General features: G+C 42.1%; 1 protein-coding gene across 2 annotated transcripts in view; it reads right to left on the bottom strand.

The window, feature by feature from the left end:
• Positions 1-23,338, bottom strand: part of LOC110536585 (guanine nucleotide exchange factor VAV3) — a 127,449-nt gene that overhangs the window by 45,364 nt on the left and 58,747 nt on the right. For both annotated transcript variants that reach the window (XM_036935164.1, XM_036935166.1), the window contains exons 3-13: positions 18,936-18,994; positions 18,770-18,838; positions 18,050-18,161; positions 15,993-16,085; positions 15,642-15,710; positions 15,282-15,385; positions 13,639-13,738; positions 13,329-13,424; positions 9,754-9,822; positions 292-378; positions 112-197 (exon numbers count right to left, since the gene is read on the bottom strand). In XM_036935164.1, the coding sequence (XP_036791059.1) occupies positions 112-197; positions 292-378; positions 9,754-9,822; positions 13,329-13,424; positions 13,639-13,738; positions 15,282-15,385; positions 15,642-15,710; positions 15,993-16,085; positions 18,050-18,161; positions 18,770-18,838; positions 18,936-18,994 (944 nt within the window). The remainder of the gene's footprint in view (positions 1-111; positions 198-291; positions 379-9,753; positions 9,823-13,328; positions 13,425-13,638; positions 13,739-15,281; positions 15,386-15,641; positions 15,711-15,992; positions 16,086-18,049; positions 18,162-18,769; positions 18,839-18,935; positions 18,995-23,338) is intronic.

Genomic DNA, 23,338 nt, shown 5'->3' with positions numbered 1-23,338 from the left:
GGGACTGTAAAAAGACTTGATCTTATCTTGCCAAGTTCCAGACAAACATCCATACATGCACTCACACAGAAACACACAGAAAACCACACACACACCAGACAGACATCTCACCGGTCCTGTTTGGCACGTTTGTCGATTGAGGTAACGCGTACCTCTCCGTCTCCTTTTGGTCTCCCATAGGTACTAAGAGACTGATTCTGAAAGGGGGAGGATGCAAGAGAGAAAGAAAGAGGTCACACTTAAAACCCAGCTCACTTCACAGTCATTTTTGAATCAAGATGAGTTGCTTACAAGGTTTTCGATGGATTTCTGATACTGGGCTATGTCTCTCAGTGTCTCGTTGTCTCTCTTCACTTCATTGACGTACTGAGCCAGGTCCTACAGTACCCAACACAACACAGAGAACACAAAACAACAAACATCAAGACTTGACATTCAAGATGGGCGCATTTTGGCATACACCATATGAGACAGGCTCACAACAAAAGACTGCTTTCCAATGGTCTACCATATAGTAGTCAAACTAATAGTCCTGGAAACAGTTTAACTCCCGTTTCTTCATTAGTTCTACATTAGAGTGGAGCAACACTATCTACAACTTCATGATTCAAATCGCACCACCTGCAATGTCAACATATTCTAGAGGACTTTCTCTCTCTCTCTCTCTCTCTCTCTCTCTCTCTCTCTCTCTCTGATTAGCATGATTAATTGTTTATGCAAGAGTACATTGTGTAAATCTTCCTCTCAACACAGAGTGAGTCTGGTTCAAGTAGCACTGTTTAAAATCCCATCTATCATAAGGTCTGAGATAATCAGCGCTGAAAAACACTTGGTTGCCGCCGCACCACATGACGCAATGCAGAGAAACACTCCAGGAACATTAACCACATTAGCTCCCTCAATCAATGTCAAGTGGATCATTTAGCCAATTGAAATCATCACAGACGCCCTCAGAGTAAATGTTCACTTTCATACCCGACGTGACTTGCTTCTAGTACTTTCCTGGTACGTGTCAAACTGTATTCACACACGCACATCATCAACACCCTGTACATCTAGACTAAAGAGACGACTGATTTTTTAAGTGCAGATTTCAGAAGAAAACAATGTCAAGCTGAAAAGAAAAAAAACAAATGATGCGCAAGAACTCTTTCTCAAAGAGAGATGGGGAGCCACACATTGTGTAACCGCTGTCAAAGTCTTACGCAAAGAGAACGACTTAATAGTATTATGTTGTACCTAATCTTGTCAGAGATGTAGTTGAAGTCGGAAGTTTACATACACCTTAGCCAAATACATAAAACTATGTTTTTCACAAGTCCTCAGTTTTTCACAATTTTCACATCCAAGTAAAAATTCCCTGTTTTAGGTCAGTTAGGATCACCTCTTTATTTTAAGAATGTGAAATGTCAGAATAATAGTAGAGAGAATTATTTATTTCAGCTTTTAATTCTTTCATCACATTCCCAGTGGGTCAGAAGTTTACATGCACTCAATTAGTATTTGGTAGCGTTGCCATTAAATTGTTTAACTTGAGTCAAACGTTTCGGGTAGCCTTCCACAAGCTTCCCACAATAAGTTGGGTGAAATTTGACCCATTCCTTCTGACAGAGCTGGTGTAACTGAGTCAGGTTTCTAGGCCTCCTTGCTCGTCGCACACTTTTGTAACGGTCCCTCCAATACCTTGACTTTGTTGTCCTTAAGCCATTTTGTCACAACTTTGGAAGTATGCTTCGAGTCATTGTCCATTTGGAAGACCCACTTGCGACCAAGCTTTAACTTCCTGACTGATGTCTTGAGATGTTGCTTCAATATATCCACATAATTTTCCTTCCTCATGATGCCATTTATTTTGTGAAGTGCACCAGTCCCTCCTGCAGCAAAGCACCACCACAACATGATGCTGCCACCCCCGTGCTTCACGGTTGGGATGGTGTTCTTCGGCTTGCAAGCCTTCCCCTTTTTCCTCCAAACATAACGATGGTCATTATGGCCAAATATTTCTATTTTTGTTTCATCAGACCAGAGGATTGTTCTCCAAAAAGTACAATCTTTGTCCCCATGTGCAGTGCAAACCGTAGTCTGGCTTTTTTATGACAGTTTTGGAGCAGTAGCCTCTTCCTTGCTGAGTGACCTTTCAGGTTATGTCGATATAGAACTCATTTTACTATGGATATAGATAATTTTGTACCTGTTTCCTCCAGTATCTTCACAAGGTCCTTTGCTGTTGTTCTGGGATTGATTTGACTTTTTGCACCAAAGCATGTTCATCTCTAGGAGATAGAACGCGTCACCTTCCTGAGTGGAATGACGGCTGCGTGGTCCCATGGTGTTTACACTCGCGTACTATTGTTTGTACAGATGAACTTGGTATCTTCAGGCATTTGGAAATTGCTCCCAAGGATGAACCAGACTTGTGGAGGTCTACAATTGTTTTTCTGGGGTCTTGGCTGATTTCTTTTGATTTTCCCATGATGTCAAGCAAAGAGGCACTGAGTTTGAAGGTAGACCTTGAAATACATCCACAGGTACACCTCCAATTGACTCAAATTATGTCAAGTAGCCTATCAGTAGTTTCTAAAGCCATGAGATCCTGTGCCTTTTCCAAGCTGTTTAAAGGCACAGTAAACTTAGTGTATGTAAACTTCTGACCAACTGGAATTGTGATACAGTGAGTTATAAGTGAAATAATCTGTCTGTTAACAATTTTTGGAAAAATGACTTGTTTCATGCACAAAGTAGATGTCCTAACTAAAGTTTGTTTAACAAGAAATTTGTGGACTGGTTGAAAAACAAATTTGAATGACTCCAACCTAAGTGTATGTAAACTTCCGACTTCAACTGTACATGATGGTGACAGGAGTGTTTTTAGGTTGTTGTGTGTCGGCCTAGAGTACGTATGCCGTAGGTCTGGAGTGGTGCTGAAATAGCTAGCAGGTTGGTAGAGTCATCGTTATGACCAATAATCTGGCCTCAAGGCAGATCTCAGTAGGAGGCATATGTGGACCTTCAGAAAGTATTCGCAACCCTTGACTTTTTCCACAAATGGATCAAATTGAGATTTTGTGGCACTGTCCTACACACAATACCACATAATGTCAAAGTGGAATTATGTTTTTAGAATGTTTACAAATTCATAAAAAATGAAAAGTTGAAATGTCTTGAGTCAAAAAGGATTCAACCCCTTTGTTATGGAATGCCTAAATAAGTTCAGGAGTAAAAAGTTGCTTAACAAGTCACATAATAAGTTACATGGACTCACTCTGTGTGCAGTACAAGTGGTTAACATGATTTTTGAATAACTACTTCATCTCTGTACCCCACACATACAATTGTCTGTAAGGTCCCTTAGTCAAGCAGTGAATTTCAAACACAGATTCAACCACAAAGACCAATGCAATTCTAATGCTTCGCAAAGAAGGGTACCTATTGGTAGATGGGATAACATTTTAAAAAGCAGACACTGAATATCCCTTTTAGCATGGTGAAGCTATTAATTACACTTTGGATGGTGTATCAATACACCCAGTCACTACAAAGATACAGGCATCCCTCCTAACTCTGTTGCTGGAGAGGAAGGAAACCGATCAGGGATTTCATGAGGCCTTTGGTGACATTGAAACAGTTTACTGGCTGTGATAGGATAAAACTAAGGATGGATCAGCAACATTGTAGTTACTCCACTTAAAACGGCTTGAAAAACTAAGGCAAGACTTCAAAATGGTTGTCTGACAATGATCAACAACCAACTTGACAGAGCTTGAATATTTTTTTAAAGAATAATGTGCAAATATTGAACAATCCAGGTGTGCAAAGCCCTTAGAGACTTACCCTGAAAGACTCACAGCTGTAATCACTGACAAGATGATTCTAACATGTATTGACTCAGGGGTGTGACAACTTATGTAAATGATATATTTCTGAATTAAATTTTCAGTAAATTTACTAAAACTTCTAAAAAAATATATTCACTTTGTCATTATGGGGTATTGTGTGTAGATGGGTGGGGAACATGTTTTTTCAGGTTTTTAACACAACGAAATGTGGAATAAGTCAAGGAGTATGAATACTGAAGGCACTGTATACTGTGTTAGGCTGTGAGGTCTATGTTTAGTTACATTTTTTACTAACTAAATATATACAGTAATTAATACATAACTAAATATACACATTAATACATAAATACATATATACTGTAACGGTTGTCGTCGTCTGATGAGGAAGAATCGGACCAAAGCGCAGCATGGTAAGTGTCCATGACTTTTATTAAACTGAACACTGAAACAAAAATAACAAAGTGAAAAACGAAACCGAAACAGTCCTGTCAGGTGCAGAACACTAAACAGAAAACAACTACCCACAAAACATAGGTGGGAAAAAGCTACCTAAGTATGGATCCCAATCAGAGACAACGATAGTCAGCTGTCCCTGATTGAGAACCATACCCAGCTAAAACAAAGAAATACAAAACATAGAAAAAATAACATAGAATGCCCACCCCAAATCACTCCCTGACCAAACCAAAATAGAGACATAAAAATCTCTCTAAGGTCAGGGCATGACAGTAGGTGCGGACTCTGGCCGCAAAACCTGAACCTATAGGGGAGGGTCTGGGTGGGCATTTCTCTGTGGTGGCGGCTCTGGTGCGGGACGACGACCCCGCTCCACCTCTGACTTGGCCCACTTTGGTGGCGCCTCTAGTGCGAGGACCCTCGCCGCCGACCCCGGACTGGGGACCCTCGTAGTGGGCCCCGGACTGGGGACCATCGTTGCGGGTCCCGCACTGGGCACCCTCGTTGCGGGCCCCGGACTGGGCACCCTCGTTGCGGGCCCCGGACTGGGCACCCTCGTTGCGGGCCCCGGACTGGGCACCCTCATTGGAGGCTCCGGACTGGAGGGCGTCGCTGGAGGCTCCGGACTGGAGGGCGACTCTGGAGGCTCCGGACTGGAGGACGACTCTGGAGGCTCCGGACTGGAGACTGTCGCTGGAGGGACAAGACGCAGAGACAGCCTGGTGCGTGGGGCTGCCACAGGGCCCACCAGAATGGGGAGACCTACAGGAGGCCTGGTCCCTAGAGGAGGCACAGGATGAACCGGGCTGTGGGGGAGCACTGGAGCTCTGGTGCACAGCCTTGGCACCACTCCTCCAGGCTGAATGCCCACTTTAGCCCGACCCCTCCAGGGTGCAGGCACAGGTCGAACCGGGCTGTGGGGGAGCACTGGAGATCTGGTGCTTACCACTCGCACCTCTCCACTTGGCTCAATGCCCACTTTAGCCCGGCACGGGCGGAGCGCAGGCATATAGGACAAACTGAACAGTCCCAGCGCACCGGAGACACAGTGCGCAGAGCCAGCGCAGGATACCCTGGGTCGAAACGGCGCACCGGAGACCAAGTGCGCTGAGCTTCCACAATCCACCCTGGCTGGATGCCCACTCTCGCATGGCACCTGCGAAGGGCTGGCATATAGCGCATCGGGTTATGAGCGCGCCCTGGAAACACTGTGCGCTTTACGTGCCTGACCAGTACCACGCTGCTTCCGGTAAGCACGGGGAGTTGGCTCAGGTCTATAGCCTGACTCCGCCCAAAATATTTGGGGGGCTGCCTCTCGTGCCTGCTTCGCTCACTTGCCTCAAATCTCCGCCTCTCAGCTTTAGCTGCCTCCAGTTCCTTTTTCGGGCGGCGATATTCCCCAGCCTGTCTCCAGGGTCCCTTTTCCGTCCAGTATCTCCTCCCATGTCCAGGAGTCCTGAACCCTATGCTCCTCCATACCACGCTGCTTGGTCCTTTGGTGGTGGGTAGTTCTGTAACGGTTGTCGTCGTCTGATGAGGAAGAATCGGACCAAAGCGCAGCATGGTAAGTGTCCATGACTTTTATTAAACTGAACACTGAAACAAAAATAACAAAGTGAAAAACGAAACTGAAACAGTCCTGTCAGGTGCAGAACACTAAACAGAAAACAACTACCCACAAAACATAGGTGGGAAAAAGCTACCTAAGTATGGATCCCAATCAGAGACAACGATAGTCAGCTGTCCCTGATTGAGAACCATACCCAGCTAAAACAAAGAAATACAAAACATAGAAAAAATAACATAGAATGCCCATAGAATGTGACATATACAGTAATTAATACATGAATACATATATACAGTAATTAATACATAACTACATATATACAGTAATAAATACTTCACTAAACATATACACAAATACATACATCACTAAACATATACACAAATACATACATAACTAAATATATACAGGAATTAATACATGAATACATATATACAGTAATTAATACATAACTACATATATACAGTAATAAATACTTCACTAAACATATACATGAATACATACATAACTAAATATATACAGTAATTAATACATAACTAAATATATACAGTAATTAATACATAAATACATATATACAGTAATTAATACATAAATAAATATATACAGTAATTAATACATAAATAAATATATACAGTAATTAATACATAACTAAATATATACAGTAATTAATACATAACTAAATATATACAGTAATTAATACATAGATACATATATACAGTAATTAATACATAGATACATATATACAGTAATTAATACATCAATAAATATATACAGTAATTAATACATGAATACATATATACAGTAATTAATACATAACTACATATATACAGTAATAAATACTTCACTAAACATATACATGAATACATACATAACTAAATATATACAGTAATTAATACATAACTAAATATATACAGTAATTAATACATAAATACATATACACAGTAATTAATACATAACTAAATATATACAGTAATTAATACATAACTAAATATATACAGTAATTAATACATAACTAAATATATTAGTAATCAAAACATAATGACTATATATTTAGTTATGTATTAATTACTGTATATATTTAGTTATGTATTAATTACTGTATATATTTAGTTAGTACATAACGAAATATATACAGTAATAAAAGTGTAACTAAACATAGAACAGCCTCAATTCGTCTGGACATGGACAAGGTGTCGAATGCGTTCCACAGGGATGCTGGCCCATGTTGATGCCAATGCTTCCCATAGTTGTGTCAAGTTGGCTTGATGTCCTTTGGGTGGTGGGCCATTCTTGATACACATGGAAAACTGGCACCTTCTAATACCCTGTTCAAAAGCACTGAAATCTTTTGTCTTGCCCAATGACCCTCTGAATGGCACACATACATAATCCATCCATCAATCAATCAAATGTATTTATACATTCCTTTTTACAAAGCATATGTCACAAAGTGCTTATACAGAACTCCAGCCTAAAACCCCAAACAGCAAGCAATGCAGAAGCACGGTGGCTAGGAAAAACTCCCTTGAAAGGCAGGAACCTAGGAAGAAACCTAGAGAGGAACCAGGCTCTGAGGGGTGGCCAGTCCTCTTCTGGCTGTGCTGGGTGGAGATTATAAGAGTACATGGCCATTAAGGCCAGATCGTTCTTCAAGATGTTCAAACGTTCATAGATGACCGGCAGGGTGAAATAATAATCACAGTGGTTGTAGATGGTGCAACAGGTCAGCACCTCAGGAGTAAATGTCAGTTGGCTTTTCATAGGCGAGCATTCAGAGGTCGAAACAGCAGGTGTGGTAGAGAGGGAGACAGAGAGGGAAGGAGGGAGAGGGAGAGAGAGAGAGAGAGAGAGAGAGAGAGAGAGACAGAGAGGGAAGGAGGGAGAGAGATAGAGAGAGAGGGAGAGGGAGAGAGAGGGTTGAAAACAGAAGGTCTGGGACAAGGTAGCACGTCCGGTGAACAGGCCAGGGTTCCATAGCCGCAGAACAGTTGAAACTGGAGCAGCAGCACGAAAAGGTAGAAAGTCCGTTGAACAATCCATGTCTCAAGGCTTAAAAATCCTTCTTTAACTTGTCTCCTCCCCTTCATCTACACTGATTGAAGTGGATTTAACAAGGGATCATGGCTTTCAACTGGATTCACCTGGTCAGTCTATCTCATGGATAGAGCAGTTATTCCTAATGTGTTGTACCCTCAGTGTCTACAGTAATACATACGTACATACAGTAAATAGAGACATTTTGAATTCCTAAAGACATGTTCTCCTTTTTATTGAAAGCTTGCATCAGTATTTAATAGCCTGCAGTCTGGTGTATAACTCTGTTGATAGATGAAGACTACTCACTTACGTTGCAAGTGTTAGCTGGTGTGCCTGTGTGCGCCTGCAAAACATGTGTGCCTACAGTGGCTTGTTAAAGTATTCACCCCCCTTGGCATTTTTCCTATTTCATTGCCTTACAACCTGGAATTCAAATTTACTTTTTGGGTGTTTGTATCATTTGATTTACAAAACATGCCTACCACGTTGAAGATGCAAAATATTTTTGTAGAGACACCTTTTGCAGCAATTACAGCTGCAAGTCTCTTGGGCTATGTTTATATAAGCTTGGCACATCTAGCAACTGGGATTTTTGCAAATTCTTCAAGTCAAAACTGCTCCAGCTACTTCAAGTTGGATGGGTTCCAAAAGTGTACAGCAATCTTTAAGTCATACCACAGATTCTCAATTGGATTGAGGTCTGGGCTTTGACTAGGCCATTCCAAGACTTTTAAATGTTTCCCCATAAACCACTTGAGTGTTGCTTTAGCAGTATGCTTAGGATCATTGTCCTGCTGGAAGGTGAACCTCTTTCCCAGTCTCAAATCTCTGGAAGAATGAAACAGGTTTCCCTCAAGAATTTCCCTGTATTTAGCGCCATCCATCATTACTTCAATCGGACCAGTTTCCCAGTTCCTGCCGATGAAAAACATCCCCACAGTTGATGCTGCCACCACCATGCGTCACTGTGGGGATGGTGTTCTCGGGGTGATGTGAGGTGTTGGGTTTGCGCCAGACATAGCGTTTATCTTGATGGCCAAAAAGCTCACTTTCAGTCTCATCTGACCAGAGTACCTTCTTCCATATGTTTGGGGAGTCTCCCACATGCCTTTTGGTGAACACTTTAAGCAATGGCTTTTTTTCTGGCCACTCTTCTGTAAAGCCCAGCCCTGTGGAGTATACAGCTTAAAGTGGTCCTATGGACAGATACTCCAATCTCCGCTGTGGAGCTTTGCAGCTCCTTCAGGGTTATCTTTGGTCTCTTTGTTGCCTCTCTGATTAATGCCCTCCTTGCCCGGTCCATGAGTTTTGGTGGGTGGCCCTCTTTTGGCAGGTTTGTTGTGGTGCCATATTCTTTAAATGTTTTAATAATGGATTTAATGGTGCTCCGGGGGATGTTCAAAGTTCCGGATCTTATTTAGGGTTTCATAGCAAAGGGGGTGAATACATATGCACGCACCACTTTCTGTTTTTTCATTTTTTAGAATTTCATTGTTATTTTTTTTCATTTTACTTCACCAATTTGGACTATTCTGTGTATGTCCATTACATGAAATCCAAATAAAAATGTATTTAAATTACAGGTTGTAATGCATCAAAATAGGAACAAGTGGGCACTGTAACTATATAGATGTGAGTGTGTGTGTGTGTGTGTGTGTGTGTGTGTGTGTGTGTGTGTGTGTGTGTGTGTGTGTGTGTGTGTGTGTGTGTGTGTGTGTGTGTGTGTGTGTGTGTGTGCGTTTGAATGTGTATGTGGTGCGTGCGATAGAGGTGAGGAGAGTCATAACATCAGACACAGACCTGGCACCCCAATTACTCTTTCATTCCTGATGTGATGCGAGGGCGTCGTATAACACTTACCTTCATGGCATCCAGCGCCAGCCGCAAATTGCTCTTGTCAGCTGCATCGTGAGTGTGTTTCACTAATTCCTGTAATTGGATCAAAACAAAACACAGTGCTATTTTATGCTCTCTGTTTTCACCAGCTAGCTAATTAGCCACACAGAGCCCTGAGAGAAGTAGGAAAAATAGAGATGACAGGTAGGCATTAGGCCATCTCTCTCTGCCTGACACTTCAACTACAGCTCAAAATTATAGACAAACAGTGTCAACCAAGGTTCTACCATGTTAGAAATGAGCTGTGCTTATCAAGGGATGTTGTTTCATTTGGACTGCGACTTCAGGGATAGAAAAACAAACAAGGACAAACTAAAACGAAGCGATCGTTGATTTCTATTTTTATGTCACACACACAGACAAGTTACTGTTGCTGTGCACAATCACACACATACTGTACACACACTTCTATACAAACACACACACACACACACATACACACATACATACACACACACCTGGAAAGTAAATCCCAACCAACATCATAATCCTAGATATGAAATAAAAAGGTGGGATACGACGAAAGAAACCAGTAATAAAATAAAATAAATTGCTGTGTGTGTGTGTGCATTCGTGCGTGAATTCCTGCGTTCTCTGTATGTATATGCTTATCTTGCGTGTATCTTGTGTGTGGGCTGAAATTGCTTTCCTGTAGCTGGCGAGTAAACAAGACATCTAAGCCGTTTGTCTGTGTTGTGGAGGATAAGGAAGGTTACCATGCATATCCTTCACACACACACACATCCCAGCCCAGCCCAGATAAATGGCTTCCTTCCCCTCTCCTTCCCCTCGCCCCAGTCCCCTCGCCCCAGATCCCTCGCCCCCAGTCCCCTCACCCCAGTCCTCCCGCCCCAGCCCCCTCACCCCAGCTCCCTCGCCCCCAGCCACCTCGCACCAGCCCCCTCACCCCAGCTCCCTCGCCCCCAGCCCCTTTGCCCCAGCCCCCTCCCGCTGGGCCGTATGTGTCTGCCTAGAACACCTCAAATCCCAGCTATCACTCCAGCTGAACCTGGAAATTATTATCACAAGCAATGCGACAGGACCCTATTTTTCATTCTCTGCTCCTAACACACACCTACACAGTGAGCCCATGGGAGAGGTGGGGAGGGGGTAGCAAGAGAGGGAGAAAGAGAGAGAGAGAGAGAGAGAGAGAGAGAGAGAGAGAGAGAGAGAGAGAGAGAGAGAGAGAAAAGGAGAGAGAGAGAGCGATGACCAGATAGTACAGGCTTATTGATGGCTTCCAGTTATAGTGAGTTCGGAATAAATAGAGAAATGGGAAGAAAGGAAAGAGTGATAGAGAGACAGAAAAAGAAAGAGGGTTCTGACACGACTGGCATATTGATGGATTCTGGTTATAGTGAGTTGGGGACTGGTGGGGGCCACTATGAAATAATTACAGAGGGAACAGAGAGAAAGACCTACCTGCCCTCCATCCTCCTTACCTCTCATCCCTGATCTAAGCACTCACCTCCACTCTTTCCTCCCACCTCTTCCTCCCCTCCCTCCCTCACTTCCCTCTCTCACTCCCTTCCTCCTCCCTCCCTCCCACTACCCCGGGAGCGTGTTCCCTCCATTGGAGTGGATCGGGGATTGGCACAGGCCAGGCCAGGTCCCCAGGGTCCACATGCAGCCCTCCTAGCCTGAAACAAACAGACAAACAGACACACACACACACACACACACACACAGCCCTGACAGACAGACAGCTCTGACTGGCTCTCTCTTACGCAACAGTGCCTTCTGTCCTATGGAGTGGAATGGATTGCACCGACAGGGAGGAAGGGAGAGAAAGAGAAGACGGCTCGGAGCTGACCGCCAGTCACACGTCAACCCCCTAGGAGCGTACACAACCACACACACCTTTCCACCTTGCCCCTGACTGCTAACATGTCCGCCCATGCAGTGGTGGCCTAGGAATAACGTTAGAGCTGCAGGAGTCAGGACCAGAGGGCTGCCTGACTGACTGATTGCAGTAATGCCTTATCAGGGTATTCACACACACTACTTTTCTCTCTATCCCTCTTCTTATCTCTTTCAGGCACTCTCTTGCTTATTCTTTTTCCTCCATTATATTTTTGCTGAATGACTACGACAGTCAGAAAGTCTTGAAGGAGTTCCCACATATGCTGAGCACTTGTTGGCTGCTTTTCCTTCACTCCGTAGTCCAACTCATCCCAAACCATCTAAATTGAGTTGAGGTCAGGTGATTGTGAAGGCCAGGTTATCTGACGCAGCACTCCATCACTCTCCTTCTTGGTCAAATAGCCCTTAAACAGCCTGGAGATGTTTTGGGTCATTGTCCTGTCAAAAAACAAATGATACTCCCACTAAGCGCAAACCAGATGGGATGGCGTATCACTGCAGAATGCTGTGGTAGCGATGCTGGTTAAGTGTGCCTTGAAAACAAGAAAAATCAAGGACAGTGTCATCAGCAAAGCACCCTCACACCATCACACCTCCTCCTCCATGCTTCATGGTGGGAACCACACATGCGGAGATCACCAATTCACCTACTCTAAGTCTCACAAAAACAGCGGTTGGAACCAAAAATCTCAAATTTGGACTCATCAGACCAATAGACAGATTTCCACCGGTGAAGGTCCATTGCTTGTGTTTCTTGACCCAAGCTAGGTTCTTCTTCTTATTGGTGTCCTTGAGTAGTGGTTCTTTGCAGCAATTCGACCATGAAGGCCTGATTCACGCAGTCTCTGAACAGTTGATGTTGAGATGTGTCTGTTACTTGAACTCTGTGAAGCATTTACTTGGGCTGCAATCTGAGGTTCATTTAACTCTAATGAACTTATCCTCTGCAGCAGAAGTAACTCTGGGTCTTCCTTTCCTGTGGTGGTCCTCATGAGAGACATTTCATCATAGCACTTGATGGTTTTTTCAACTATAGTTGAAGAAACTTTCAAAGTTCTTGACATTTTCCGCATTCACTGACCTTCACGTCTTAAAGTAATGATGGACCGTCATTTCGCTTTTCTTATTTCAGCTGTTCTTGCTATAATATGGACTTGGTATTTTACCAAATAGGGCTATCTTCTGTATCCCGCCTCTACCTTGTCACAACACAACTGACTGGCATCAAACGCATTAAGAAGGAGAGAAATTCCACAAATTAACAAGGCACTCATGTTAATTGAAATGCATTCCAGGTGACTACCTCATGAAGCTGGTTGAGAGAATGCCAAGCGTGTGCAAAGCTGTCATCAAGGCAAAGGGTGGCTATTTTGAAGAATCTCAAATATAAAATATATTTAGATTTGTTCAACACTTTTTTTGGGGTTACTACATGAATTCATATGTGTTATTTCATAGTTTTGATATCTTCACTATTATTCTACAATGTAGAAAAAAGTAAAAAAATAAAGAAAAACCCTGGAATGAGTCGGTGTGTCCAAACTTTTGACTGGTACTGTACATCCAGAGGCGTCCAGGACTAGTGTATGATTTAAACAAGGCTTTATCCCTGGTACTGAGGTAACAGTTGAATGTAAGTCATTCTCAGCTCTCTGAAGATAAGATATATATCTTACCTGTAGAAGAAGATGATACTTGAGTACCCGCTGCATAGGGACCACTAGCAGATCCCTCAGTGTAAACTTTCCATAGTTGGCTCTCTTTGCACATTCCTGGCAAACACATTAAATAAATCATACCGCATGGTATTTGAACTGTCACTGCAATATAACACAAAACATATTAATTTAGAGAAAAAAAATATAGTACTTATTAATTGAAAGAAAAATAATAATAATTGCAGTTGGTGTGCCATGGCCTGTAATACCTATAGTAAACACTAGATGGCTGTATCTGACCACTGATTTAGACTGATGCAGACTTTACCTCCAGCTTCATTCGGATGTCCTCTCTGTGTTTGCAAATGTCATCCAAAGCAACGATGGCTGTTTCTACATGGCTACAGTATTTCCCATATATTAGCAATCTGGAAAAGATATCAGTATATTAAAGTCAGTATTGTTGAGGTGAAATAAATTGAGAGAGAGAGAGACTTGGGCTTGGGCCATGACTTGGGCCCTGACAGTGAATCTCAGTAAGACTAAAATAATGGTCCCTAACCCTAACCCTACCTCGGCCTAAACATCAGCGCCACAGGTAACTTCCACAAGGCTGTGAATGATCTAAGAGACAAGGCAAGAAGGGTTATTCTATGCCATCAAAAGGAACATAAAAGTCATTAGGATAAAACTTTAATAAACTATCGAACCCATTGCCCTCTATGGTTGTGGGGTCTGGGGTCCACTCACCAACCAAGAATTCAAACAGTCAATTGAGACTCTGCTTGCAGAATTCTGCAAAAATATACTTTGTGTATAATGCAAAACCCCAAACAATGCATGCAGAGGAGAATTACAACTATACCTACTAGTTATCAAAATCCAGAAAAGAGCTGTTAAATTCTACAACCACCTAAAAGGAAGCGATGCCCACACATTCCACCACAAAGCCATCACCTACAGAGAGAAGTCCCCTCAGCCAGCTGGTTCTGAGGCTCTGTTCACAAACACGAACAGACCCCACAGATCCCCGGAACAGAAACACATTTAGACCCAACCCAACTATACACTGGAAAGAATCAACCAAAAAACAGAGCAAACTGGAAAGCTATCTGGCCCTAAACAGAGAGTACACGGTAGCAGAATACCTGACCACTGTGACTGACCCTCAATTAAGAAAATCATTGACTATATACAGAGAGAGGCCGGCATAGGCAGACCGGCTAGGTGCTCACTGATGAGGTGGAAACTGAGCAATACTTCCTAACCTCCTGCCAAATGTATGACCACATTAGAGACACATATTTCCCACAGGTCACACAGACCCACAAAGAATTTGAAAACAACTCAAACATTGATAAACTCCCATATCTGTTAGGCGAAATAACTCAGTGTGCAATCACAGCAGCAAGATGTGTGGCCCGTTGCCATGAGAAAAGGGCAACCAGTGGAGCACCAACAGCCTATATTTATCTGTTTATGTATTTCCCCTTTCATACTTCAACTACTTGCACATTGTTACAACACTGTACACAGCCAATAATATAACATTTTAAATGTCTATGTCTTTGAAACTTTTGTGGGTCTATTGTTTACTAATGTTCCCTTGTGTATTTCATTTTTGGTTATTGTGTATTTCATTTGTAAACATATGTTTCCCATGCCAATAAAGAGAGCGAAAGAGAGAGAGAGAGAACCAGGAACGAAGAACAAGAGATCGAAAGATCGAAAGAACAAGAGATTGAGAGAACGAGACAGAAAACCCAGGCTGGTTCAATCAACGCTGTTTCTTTCAACACGGAAAACTGGGAATTTCGTATTTTTTTTCATGTAACTTTTACACAAATTCAATGTGATTTTTTTGTTGTTGTTGATTTCACGTTGAATTCATGATTTTACAACCAAATGTAAATCAGAAATAGACGATGAACTGACGTCTGTGCCCAGTGGGATGGTTCTGTGGCATTGTACCTCTCTTTGTAGTGGATGAAGATCTGGTAGATGTTCTGAGCACTTTTATGGCGGACAGAGTCTTGGATCTCCACCATGAGACTCTTGTGAACCTTAACCAGGTCCTGAAACACAACAACAGTCCATGACAAACAAACACTGAAGACCCATAGGGCTTGGGACAACAGGTATTAGCTGATATTTTGGAGAAGGGTAACTGTGATATGTGTTGTCTTTTTTACTACTCAACATAGCAAGTTAAATCCACCGACTGTAAGTCAATCTGGAATAAGAGCATCTGCTAAATGACTAAAATGTCACTGCAATCTCTATCTGTACCATTTACATGTGGATGGTTGGGGTTTCTGTCCTGTAACTTACCGGAATGTTGACAAACACTTTCTTCATCTCCTCTGAGGACAGGAATGTCGTAAGAGGTGCCATAAAATACTGGATGTGAAAAACAGAGCGTAAGAAAAAGAGTTGGTTCCACTTAAACAGGAGAGGTAGGTAAGCAGTTGCTGCCTGTTTACGGGAACTATTTGGGTCAGCCAAATAATGACTTGTTGCACTACACAAGTGATTTATCAGAACAATCTTAATCTTAAATAGTGTCTGCCTACATAAGGGACGGTTTTCATAAGGTCATGAACGCAATGGTTAGTGAACGAAGAGGATTGTGAGAATACAGTATGAAGGGGGGGGGGGGGGGGGTATTTGGTAGCACCTTACCTTCTCTATGGAGTCCAGAGTCTCTGTGTACTTCTCCTCAGTCTGCTTGATCTCTGTCAGACAGCAGCTCCTGATGTCTGTCTCTACCTGCTTCTGTAACGAGCACGCACGCACGCATGCACACACACACACACACACACACACACACACACACACACACACACACACACACACACACACACACACACACACACACACACACACACAGCTGTCAAAGCAGAGCCTTAAAGCTAGAATCCATACCTGCTACATCCATTTTTTTGACTTATGATATGATGATAAGTATGATATATACCTATTGCTTCTTGAACAATATAACTTATAAATGCCTCATGAGCTTAGTTTAACTGTCGTACCGCATCAGAACCCAAAATATAAGCTTGGTTTACTTGAGTTGAGTTATTCATTGAAAGTGGTGTGGGTGGAAAAACACATGTCAACAAATCTATGTACCCAAATAACAAGTGTGCAGTCTGTCACGCCATGACCATAGAGAGGCTTTTATTCTCTATTTTGGTTAGGCCAGGGTGTGACTAGGGTGGGCATTCTAGTTTCTTTATCCCTATGTTTTCTATTTCTTTGTGTTTGGCCGGGTGTGATTCTCAATCAGAGGCAGCTGTCTATCGTTGTCTCTGTTTGAGAACAATACTTAGGAAGCCCTTTTTCCACCTGTCTTTGTGGGAAGTTGACTTTGTTTAGGGCACTATAGCGGCACGGTTTGGTGTCGTATTGTTTTTGTCTGCGTCATTTAAATAAAGAATATGTAAGCTCACCACGCTGCACCTTGGTCCTCCTCCTTCAACAGCCGTACAGTCAACATACAGATGTATTTTCCCAAGGACGCGGAGTTAAATAGGGAAACAACTTGAGCTCAAGTCAATTTAAGATCTATATAAATGAATTGGACAAAAAGCTTGAGCAATCAACTGCCCCCGGTCTCAGTCTCAAAGACACAGGAATAAAATGCCTCCTGTACGCAAATGATCTGGTACTGCTGTCACCGACAAAATAGGAGCTACAGCAACAACTAGATCATCTGCAACAGTTCTGTCAGACTTGGGCAAAGACACACATTATGTTACGGCAGAAAAGGTCTAGATGTCAGGGAAGCTTTTCTACTGGGCTCGATTCATATAGAACACACACCTACACAAACTTGGGACAAAGAAATAGCTCCACAGGGGACTTCAAGCTGGCCGTGGATGAACTGAAAGTCAAATCAAGGAGGGCTTTCTATGCCATTCAAATATATATTAAATTAGACACACCAATTTGGATCTGGCTCAAAATATTCGAATCAATAATAGAACCAATTGCACTTTATGGCAGTGAAGTGTGGAGTCCGCTTACCAAGCAAGAATTTGACAAATGAGACAAACACCCAATTGAAACTCTGCATGTGGAGTTCTGTAAGAGTCTCGGAGTATAGAGGACAACTCCAAACAACACCTGCAGAGCAGAATTAGGCCAATTCCCTCTTCTGATTAATATCCAAAAAAGAGCCACCAAATGTTAGAGTCATTTAAAAACAAGTGACCCCCAAGAGTCCCCTCAGCCAGCTACCAAACCAACAAAGCCCCAGGACAACACCCAGAAAATCTGGCCCAACTAAAGTATCACTAAGCAAAAATAAAAATATATCACAGAAAGACCACACAGAAAATCTAAAAGTCAACTTCAATGCTATTTGGTTGTAAAACGAGAGTAATATTCTCACTACTTCATTATTGGCCTCATTCATTTCTTACTGTGTTCTCATGTTAATTGATATTACTCATTGAGTATTATTAGGGAGAGAAGCAGTGAGAAGTAGAGAGAGAGAGAGAGAGAGAGAACTCCATACACATTGACTCAGTACTGGAACTCCCTGTATAGCCATGTTATTTTTACTCATGATTGTTATTCGTTATTCACTGTGTATTTATTCCTTGTGTCACTATTTTTATATTTACTCTGCATTGTTGGAAAAAGACCCTTAAGTAAGCATCTCACTGTTAGTCCACACCTGTTGTTTACAAAGCATGTGGCAAAAACAATTTGACTTGATTTGAACTAACCAGAGGAGGACGAACGGCTTCAGCCTTCATCAGATCTTCATAGATCTCTCCTCCATCTTCATCATCATAGACACAGTCATAAAGATCCTCCTCGTCCTCCACACCTTTCTCACTGTCACACACACAAACGGGTTACCATTATAATAATGTAACATTTATACTGCTGTTGTTATCATCAGCCTACGCGCAGTCATACACATGTGATTGTGACTCTTTGTGTGTCTGTGTGGGTTTGTGACTCTTTGTGTGTCTGTGTGGGTTTGGGACTCTTTGTGTGTCTGTATGGGTTTGTGACTCTTTGTGTGTCTGTGTGGGTTTGGGACTCTTTGTGTGTCTGTGTGGATTGTGACCTTTTGTGTGTCTGTCTGTGGGGGTTTGGGACTCTTTGTGTGTCTGTGTGGGTTTGTGACTCTTTGTGTGTCTGTATGGGTTTGGGACTCTTTGTGTGTCTGTGTGGGTTTGGGACTCTTTGTGTGTCTGTGTGGGTTGTGACTTTTTGTGCGTCTGTCTGTGTGGGTTTGGGACTCTTTGTGTTTCTGTGTGGGTTTGTCCAGAAGCCTGGGACAGTGTAAGTGTGAGTAGAGCCACTGGCCGTCTCTGACAGCCTACATCAACTAAGCCAATTAGCTTAGCAGCTGTGTTATCCCAGAAGAAGCCAGGGACAAACAGTTGTGAGTAGACCAGTAAGAGACCGTAAGACAGGCCAAGAGGTGGACTTACTCAATCAAGTCTTCTAGGTGGTTATAGATGTCCTCATCTTCTTCTAGACTCTCCTCTGAAGGAAAAGCCCTTTTGGAAAGAAAAGCGATGTCATGCCACCAAACATGAACTAATACAAAACCCAATTAGATTTTTTAATTGGAATAAACACTTGGTCAGAACTTACTTTATTCCGGTTTGTTCTGAAATCGTGGTGTGGGACAGTTTGGACAATGTGTCCATAACCTGCAATGAAAATGAATGGAAACGTTACAGACTTGGTTATTGTAATGATCATATTAATGTTGTACTTCTGCGTTTAAGTCAGTAGAGGGCAGTGTCATCCAATAGTAGAGCATTACCTAAGAGACCTGTGGAAGAGTAGTAAATAGTGAGTATAAAAAAATAAAAAAATAGTGAGTGATTACATGACATTCCAACATAATCCATAAAGTTAAAAACATGGTGTTTAATTGCAAAGTTAATTAACATATTTTTGTTTCTTGTTTCCGACATCACCAAATGTTCTTTAAACACTAACCTGAGAGGCTTGTAGGAAACCCAAATAAAAGGCTATGACTTTATCAGCTGCTAAAGAATGTCATCAATACAGCACAACATGGAATAATCAGTGTGTCTTAGGTCCTTGTACCTTCAGTCTGGCATCAATCACTATCAACAGATATGAGAATAATCCATAACATTCAGTATCAAGTCTAGTGACCATCAACCCAGACCTTGAGTGTCAAAAACAGAACATGAAATCATATGTATTACAGAAAGGGGAAATATATAAATATGCAAAATAATGTGATAATCACTCTAAACTGAATGTGAACCTTAGTGATCTTATATTTCCCCATTATAATCCCTATAGAAATTCCTGTTAATAAATCACAAATAGACCAATATGGCGATACAATAGTGTAAAACGTGGTTGAAGAATAAAATCAACGATTGTATCTTTAAATTAATTAGTAGAGTTTGGCTCTGTGAGTCAATTAACATGTGATTGACATGTATGACACATGACATGTAATTTCACGCTGAATTGGTCCGTAATGACAATGCCCTTGACCTGATACAGTACAATAAGAGCATTGTATGCTGGGTGATCAAAAAGACAACTTTCAACAAACATGTTCTTATAGTGGCTTCATATTGCGTAACCTATATTAATCTCCTGTTGATTCATTGGTGTAATTTCTTCCTTTTTCTCTGTAGACGATCTATTGGCCTGTAAACGCAGACTCACACACACTTCATCACTAGCCCTCAGCTCTCACTGATCAATACTGATCACACTAGCTCATCTAGATGTTCCCTCACCCAGCCACGCTACTAATAGACACACACAACCACACACAGGATATTGGCCAAGAGATCTATAGTTTTTAATTGGCCTGTGACTCAAAGCAGATTGATGATACTACTATTGCTGTCCACTGGACTGGGTTAGGTGAAGTGCATTATGAAGGTTGTGGTCCATTCTGCTGTTGACCCCAACTAGAGGTCACAGTAACGTGTTAGTGTTATTGAATGTTTTATCTTTTTATTTTATTTTATTTTTTACCTTTATTTAAGTAGGCTAGTCAGTTAAGAACAAGTTCTTATTTCCAATGACGGCCTAGGAACAGTGGGTTAACTGCCTTGCTCAGGGGTAGAACGACAGATTTTTACCTCGTCAGCTCAGGGATCTTGCAACCTTTCGGTTACTAGTCCAACACTCTAACCACTAGGCTACCTGCCGCCCCAATGTGTCAGATAAGGGTGTAGTATTTCCCCAACATGACTGCAGGCCCTGTGGGGCCCAGACAGACAGGGAGATGGAGTGGGATGGAGTGCAAGAAGGACAGAGAGGGGAAAAGAGAGAGAGAAAAACAGAGCAAACTAGATTGCTATTTGGCCCTAAACAGAGAGTACACAGTGGCAGAAAACCTGACCACTGTGACTGACGCAATCTTAAAGAAAGATTTGACTATGTACAGACTCAGTCAGCATAACCTTGCTATTGAGAAAGGCCGGCGTAGGCAGACCTGGCTCTCAAGAGAAGACAGGCTATGTGCACACTGCCCACAATATGAGGTGGAAACTGAGCTGCACTTCCTAACCTAGAGACACATATTTCCCTCAGAATACACAGATCCACAAATAATTTGAAAACAAACCCAATTTTGATTAACTCCCATATCTACTGGGTCAAATACCACGGTGTGCCATCACTGCAGATTTGTGACCTGTTGCCTCAAGAAAAGAGCAACCAATGAGGATAAACATCATTGTAAATAAACCCTTATTTATGTTTATTTATTTTCCCTTTTGTAATTTAACTATTTGGACATCGTTACAACACTGTATATTGACATAATATGACATTTGAAATGTCTTTATTCTTTTGGAACTTCTGTGAGCGTAATGTTTACTGTTAATGTTTATTGTTTATTTCACTTTTGTTTATTATCTATTTCACTTGCTTTGGCAATGTTAACATGTTCGCCATGCCAATAAATCTATTGAATTGAATTGAATTGAGAGAGAGAGAGAGAGAGAGAGAGAGAGAGAGAGATCGAAAGGAGAGAGAAATTAGGAGATGGTGAGAGAGGGAGATAAAGATAAGGAAAGAGAGAGAGATGGAAGAGAAAGGGGTAGAGAGAGAAAGACAAGGAATCACACGTGTTTCCATTGTTAGCATCACCTCAGACACTATCTACTGAAACCCCTGTGACACTGTGTATGTGACCAGCATACCATGGGGTCACTGTTGTGGGGAAACACTATTTATCATCACAGACAGAAGAGGAGCACAGAAGTGCATATGTAAAAATGTGTGTATGTAGTGGAAAAATAGAAAGAGTGAACAAATGTGAATGATGATGAAGGACAGAGATGAAGATGCGTGTAGTGACTTTCTGACAAAGGCGTGTTGATTCAATTTGACATTATCTGGATGGATGGCTGTATATTTGCATCTCACAGGATAGTCACACTTTCGCCGTGGCAATTATCAGGTAGAGGCGTTCTCACGGAGGTCCTGGGGTGACTGACACCAGGAGAGGTGTGATGACTGATGAAACTTGAAATGACTAAATGAATGTTACTGTGTGAAGGAAGTGTTTTGATTGTTTCAAGAGTTCTTAAAGAGCTATGTATTTTGATATGTTTTATTGTACTGTAAGTGCTATGGATTTATTGTTACAGAGACCCTGTGTTATTCTGTTTGTCGGACGGCGGACAGTTCCAGAGGAGCGACACAGGGGTGTGCTCTTATCATACAGTGTTGAGGTGTGATGATTAGATTAGAGAATGCATGTGTAGTTGTATGCCTTCTGTTTTAATGTTTTGAGCCATGCAAAGTGAGGTTAATTATATGATGGAAGATACTGGGATTTGGCGCTCTTGGAAGAATAAAAGCTGGGTTTAAACGTTGATCTCTTGGCATTCTCTCAACCAGCTTCATGAGGTAGTCACCTGGAATGCCTGGAATGCATTTCAAGTAATGTGCCATGTTAAAAGTTAATTTGTGGTATTTCTTTCCTTCTTACTGCGTTTGAGACAATCAGTTGTGTTTTGACAAGGTAGGGGTGGCATACAGGGGGTGGCATATTTGGTAAAATACCAAGTACATATTATGGCAAAAAAAGTTCAAATAAGCAAAGAGAAATTACAGTCCATCGTGACTTTAACACGTGAAGTTCAGTCAATCCGGACAATTTCAAGAACTTTGAAAGTTTCTTCAAGTGCAGTGGCAAAAACCAGCAAGCGCTATGACGAAACCGGCACTCATGAGGACCGCCACAGGACCGCCACAGGAAAGGACGACCCAGAGTTACCTCTGCTGCAGAGGATAAGTTCATTAGCGGTACCAGCCTCAGAAATTGCAGCCCAAATAAATGCCTCACAGAGTTCAAGTAACAGACACATCTCCACATCAACTGTTCAGAGGAGATTGTGTGAATCAGGCCTTCATGGTCGAATTGCTGAAAAGAAACAACTACTAAAGGACACCAATAAGAAGAAGAGATTTGCTTGGGCCAAGAAACACAAGCAATGGACATTAGACTGGTTGGAAATCTGTCCTTTGGTCTGATGAGTCAAATTTGAGATTTTTGGTTCCAACCTCCGTGTCTTTGTGAGACGCAGTGTAGGTGAACGGATGATCTCTGCATGTGTGGTTTCCACAGTGAATCATGGAGGAGGAGGTGTGATGATGTGGGGGTGCTTTGATGGTGACACTGTCTATGATTTATTTTGAATTCAAGGCACACTTAACCAGCATGGCTACCACAGCATTCTGCAGCTATACGCCATCCCATCTGGTTTGCGCTTAGTGGGAGTATCATTTGTTTTTCAACAGGACCATGACCCAACACACCTCCAGGCTGTGTATGGGCTATTTGACCAAGAAGGAGAGTGATGGAGTGCTGCATCAGATGACCTGGTATCCACAATCACCCGACCTCAACACAATTGAGATGGTTTGGGATAAGTTGGACCGCAGAATGAAGGAGAAGCAGCCAACAAGTGCTCAGCATATGTGGGAACTCAGCATATGTTGGAAAAGCATTCCAGGTGAAGCTGGTTGAGAGAATG

Source organism: Oncorhynchus mykiss, chromosome 11, assembly GCF_013265735.2.
Source record: "Oncorhynchus mykiss isolate Arlee chromosome 11, USDA_OmykA_1.1, whole genome shotgun sequence".
Taxonomy (NCBI): domain Eukaryota; kingdom Metazoa; phylum Chordata; class Actinopteri; order Salmoniformes; family Salmonidae; genus Oncorhynchus; species Oncorhynchus mykiss.
Note: the sequence above shows the minus strand (reverse complement) of the source record. Positions and strands in the feature narration are given on the sequence as shown.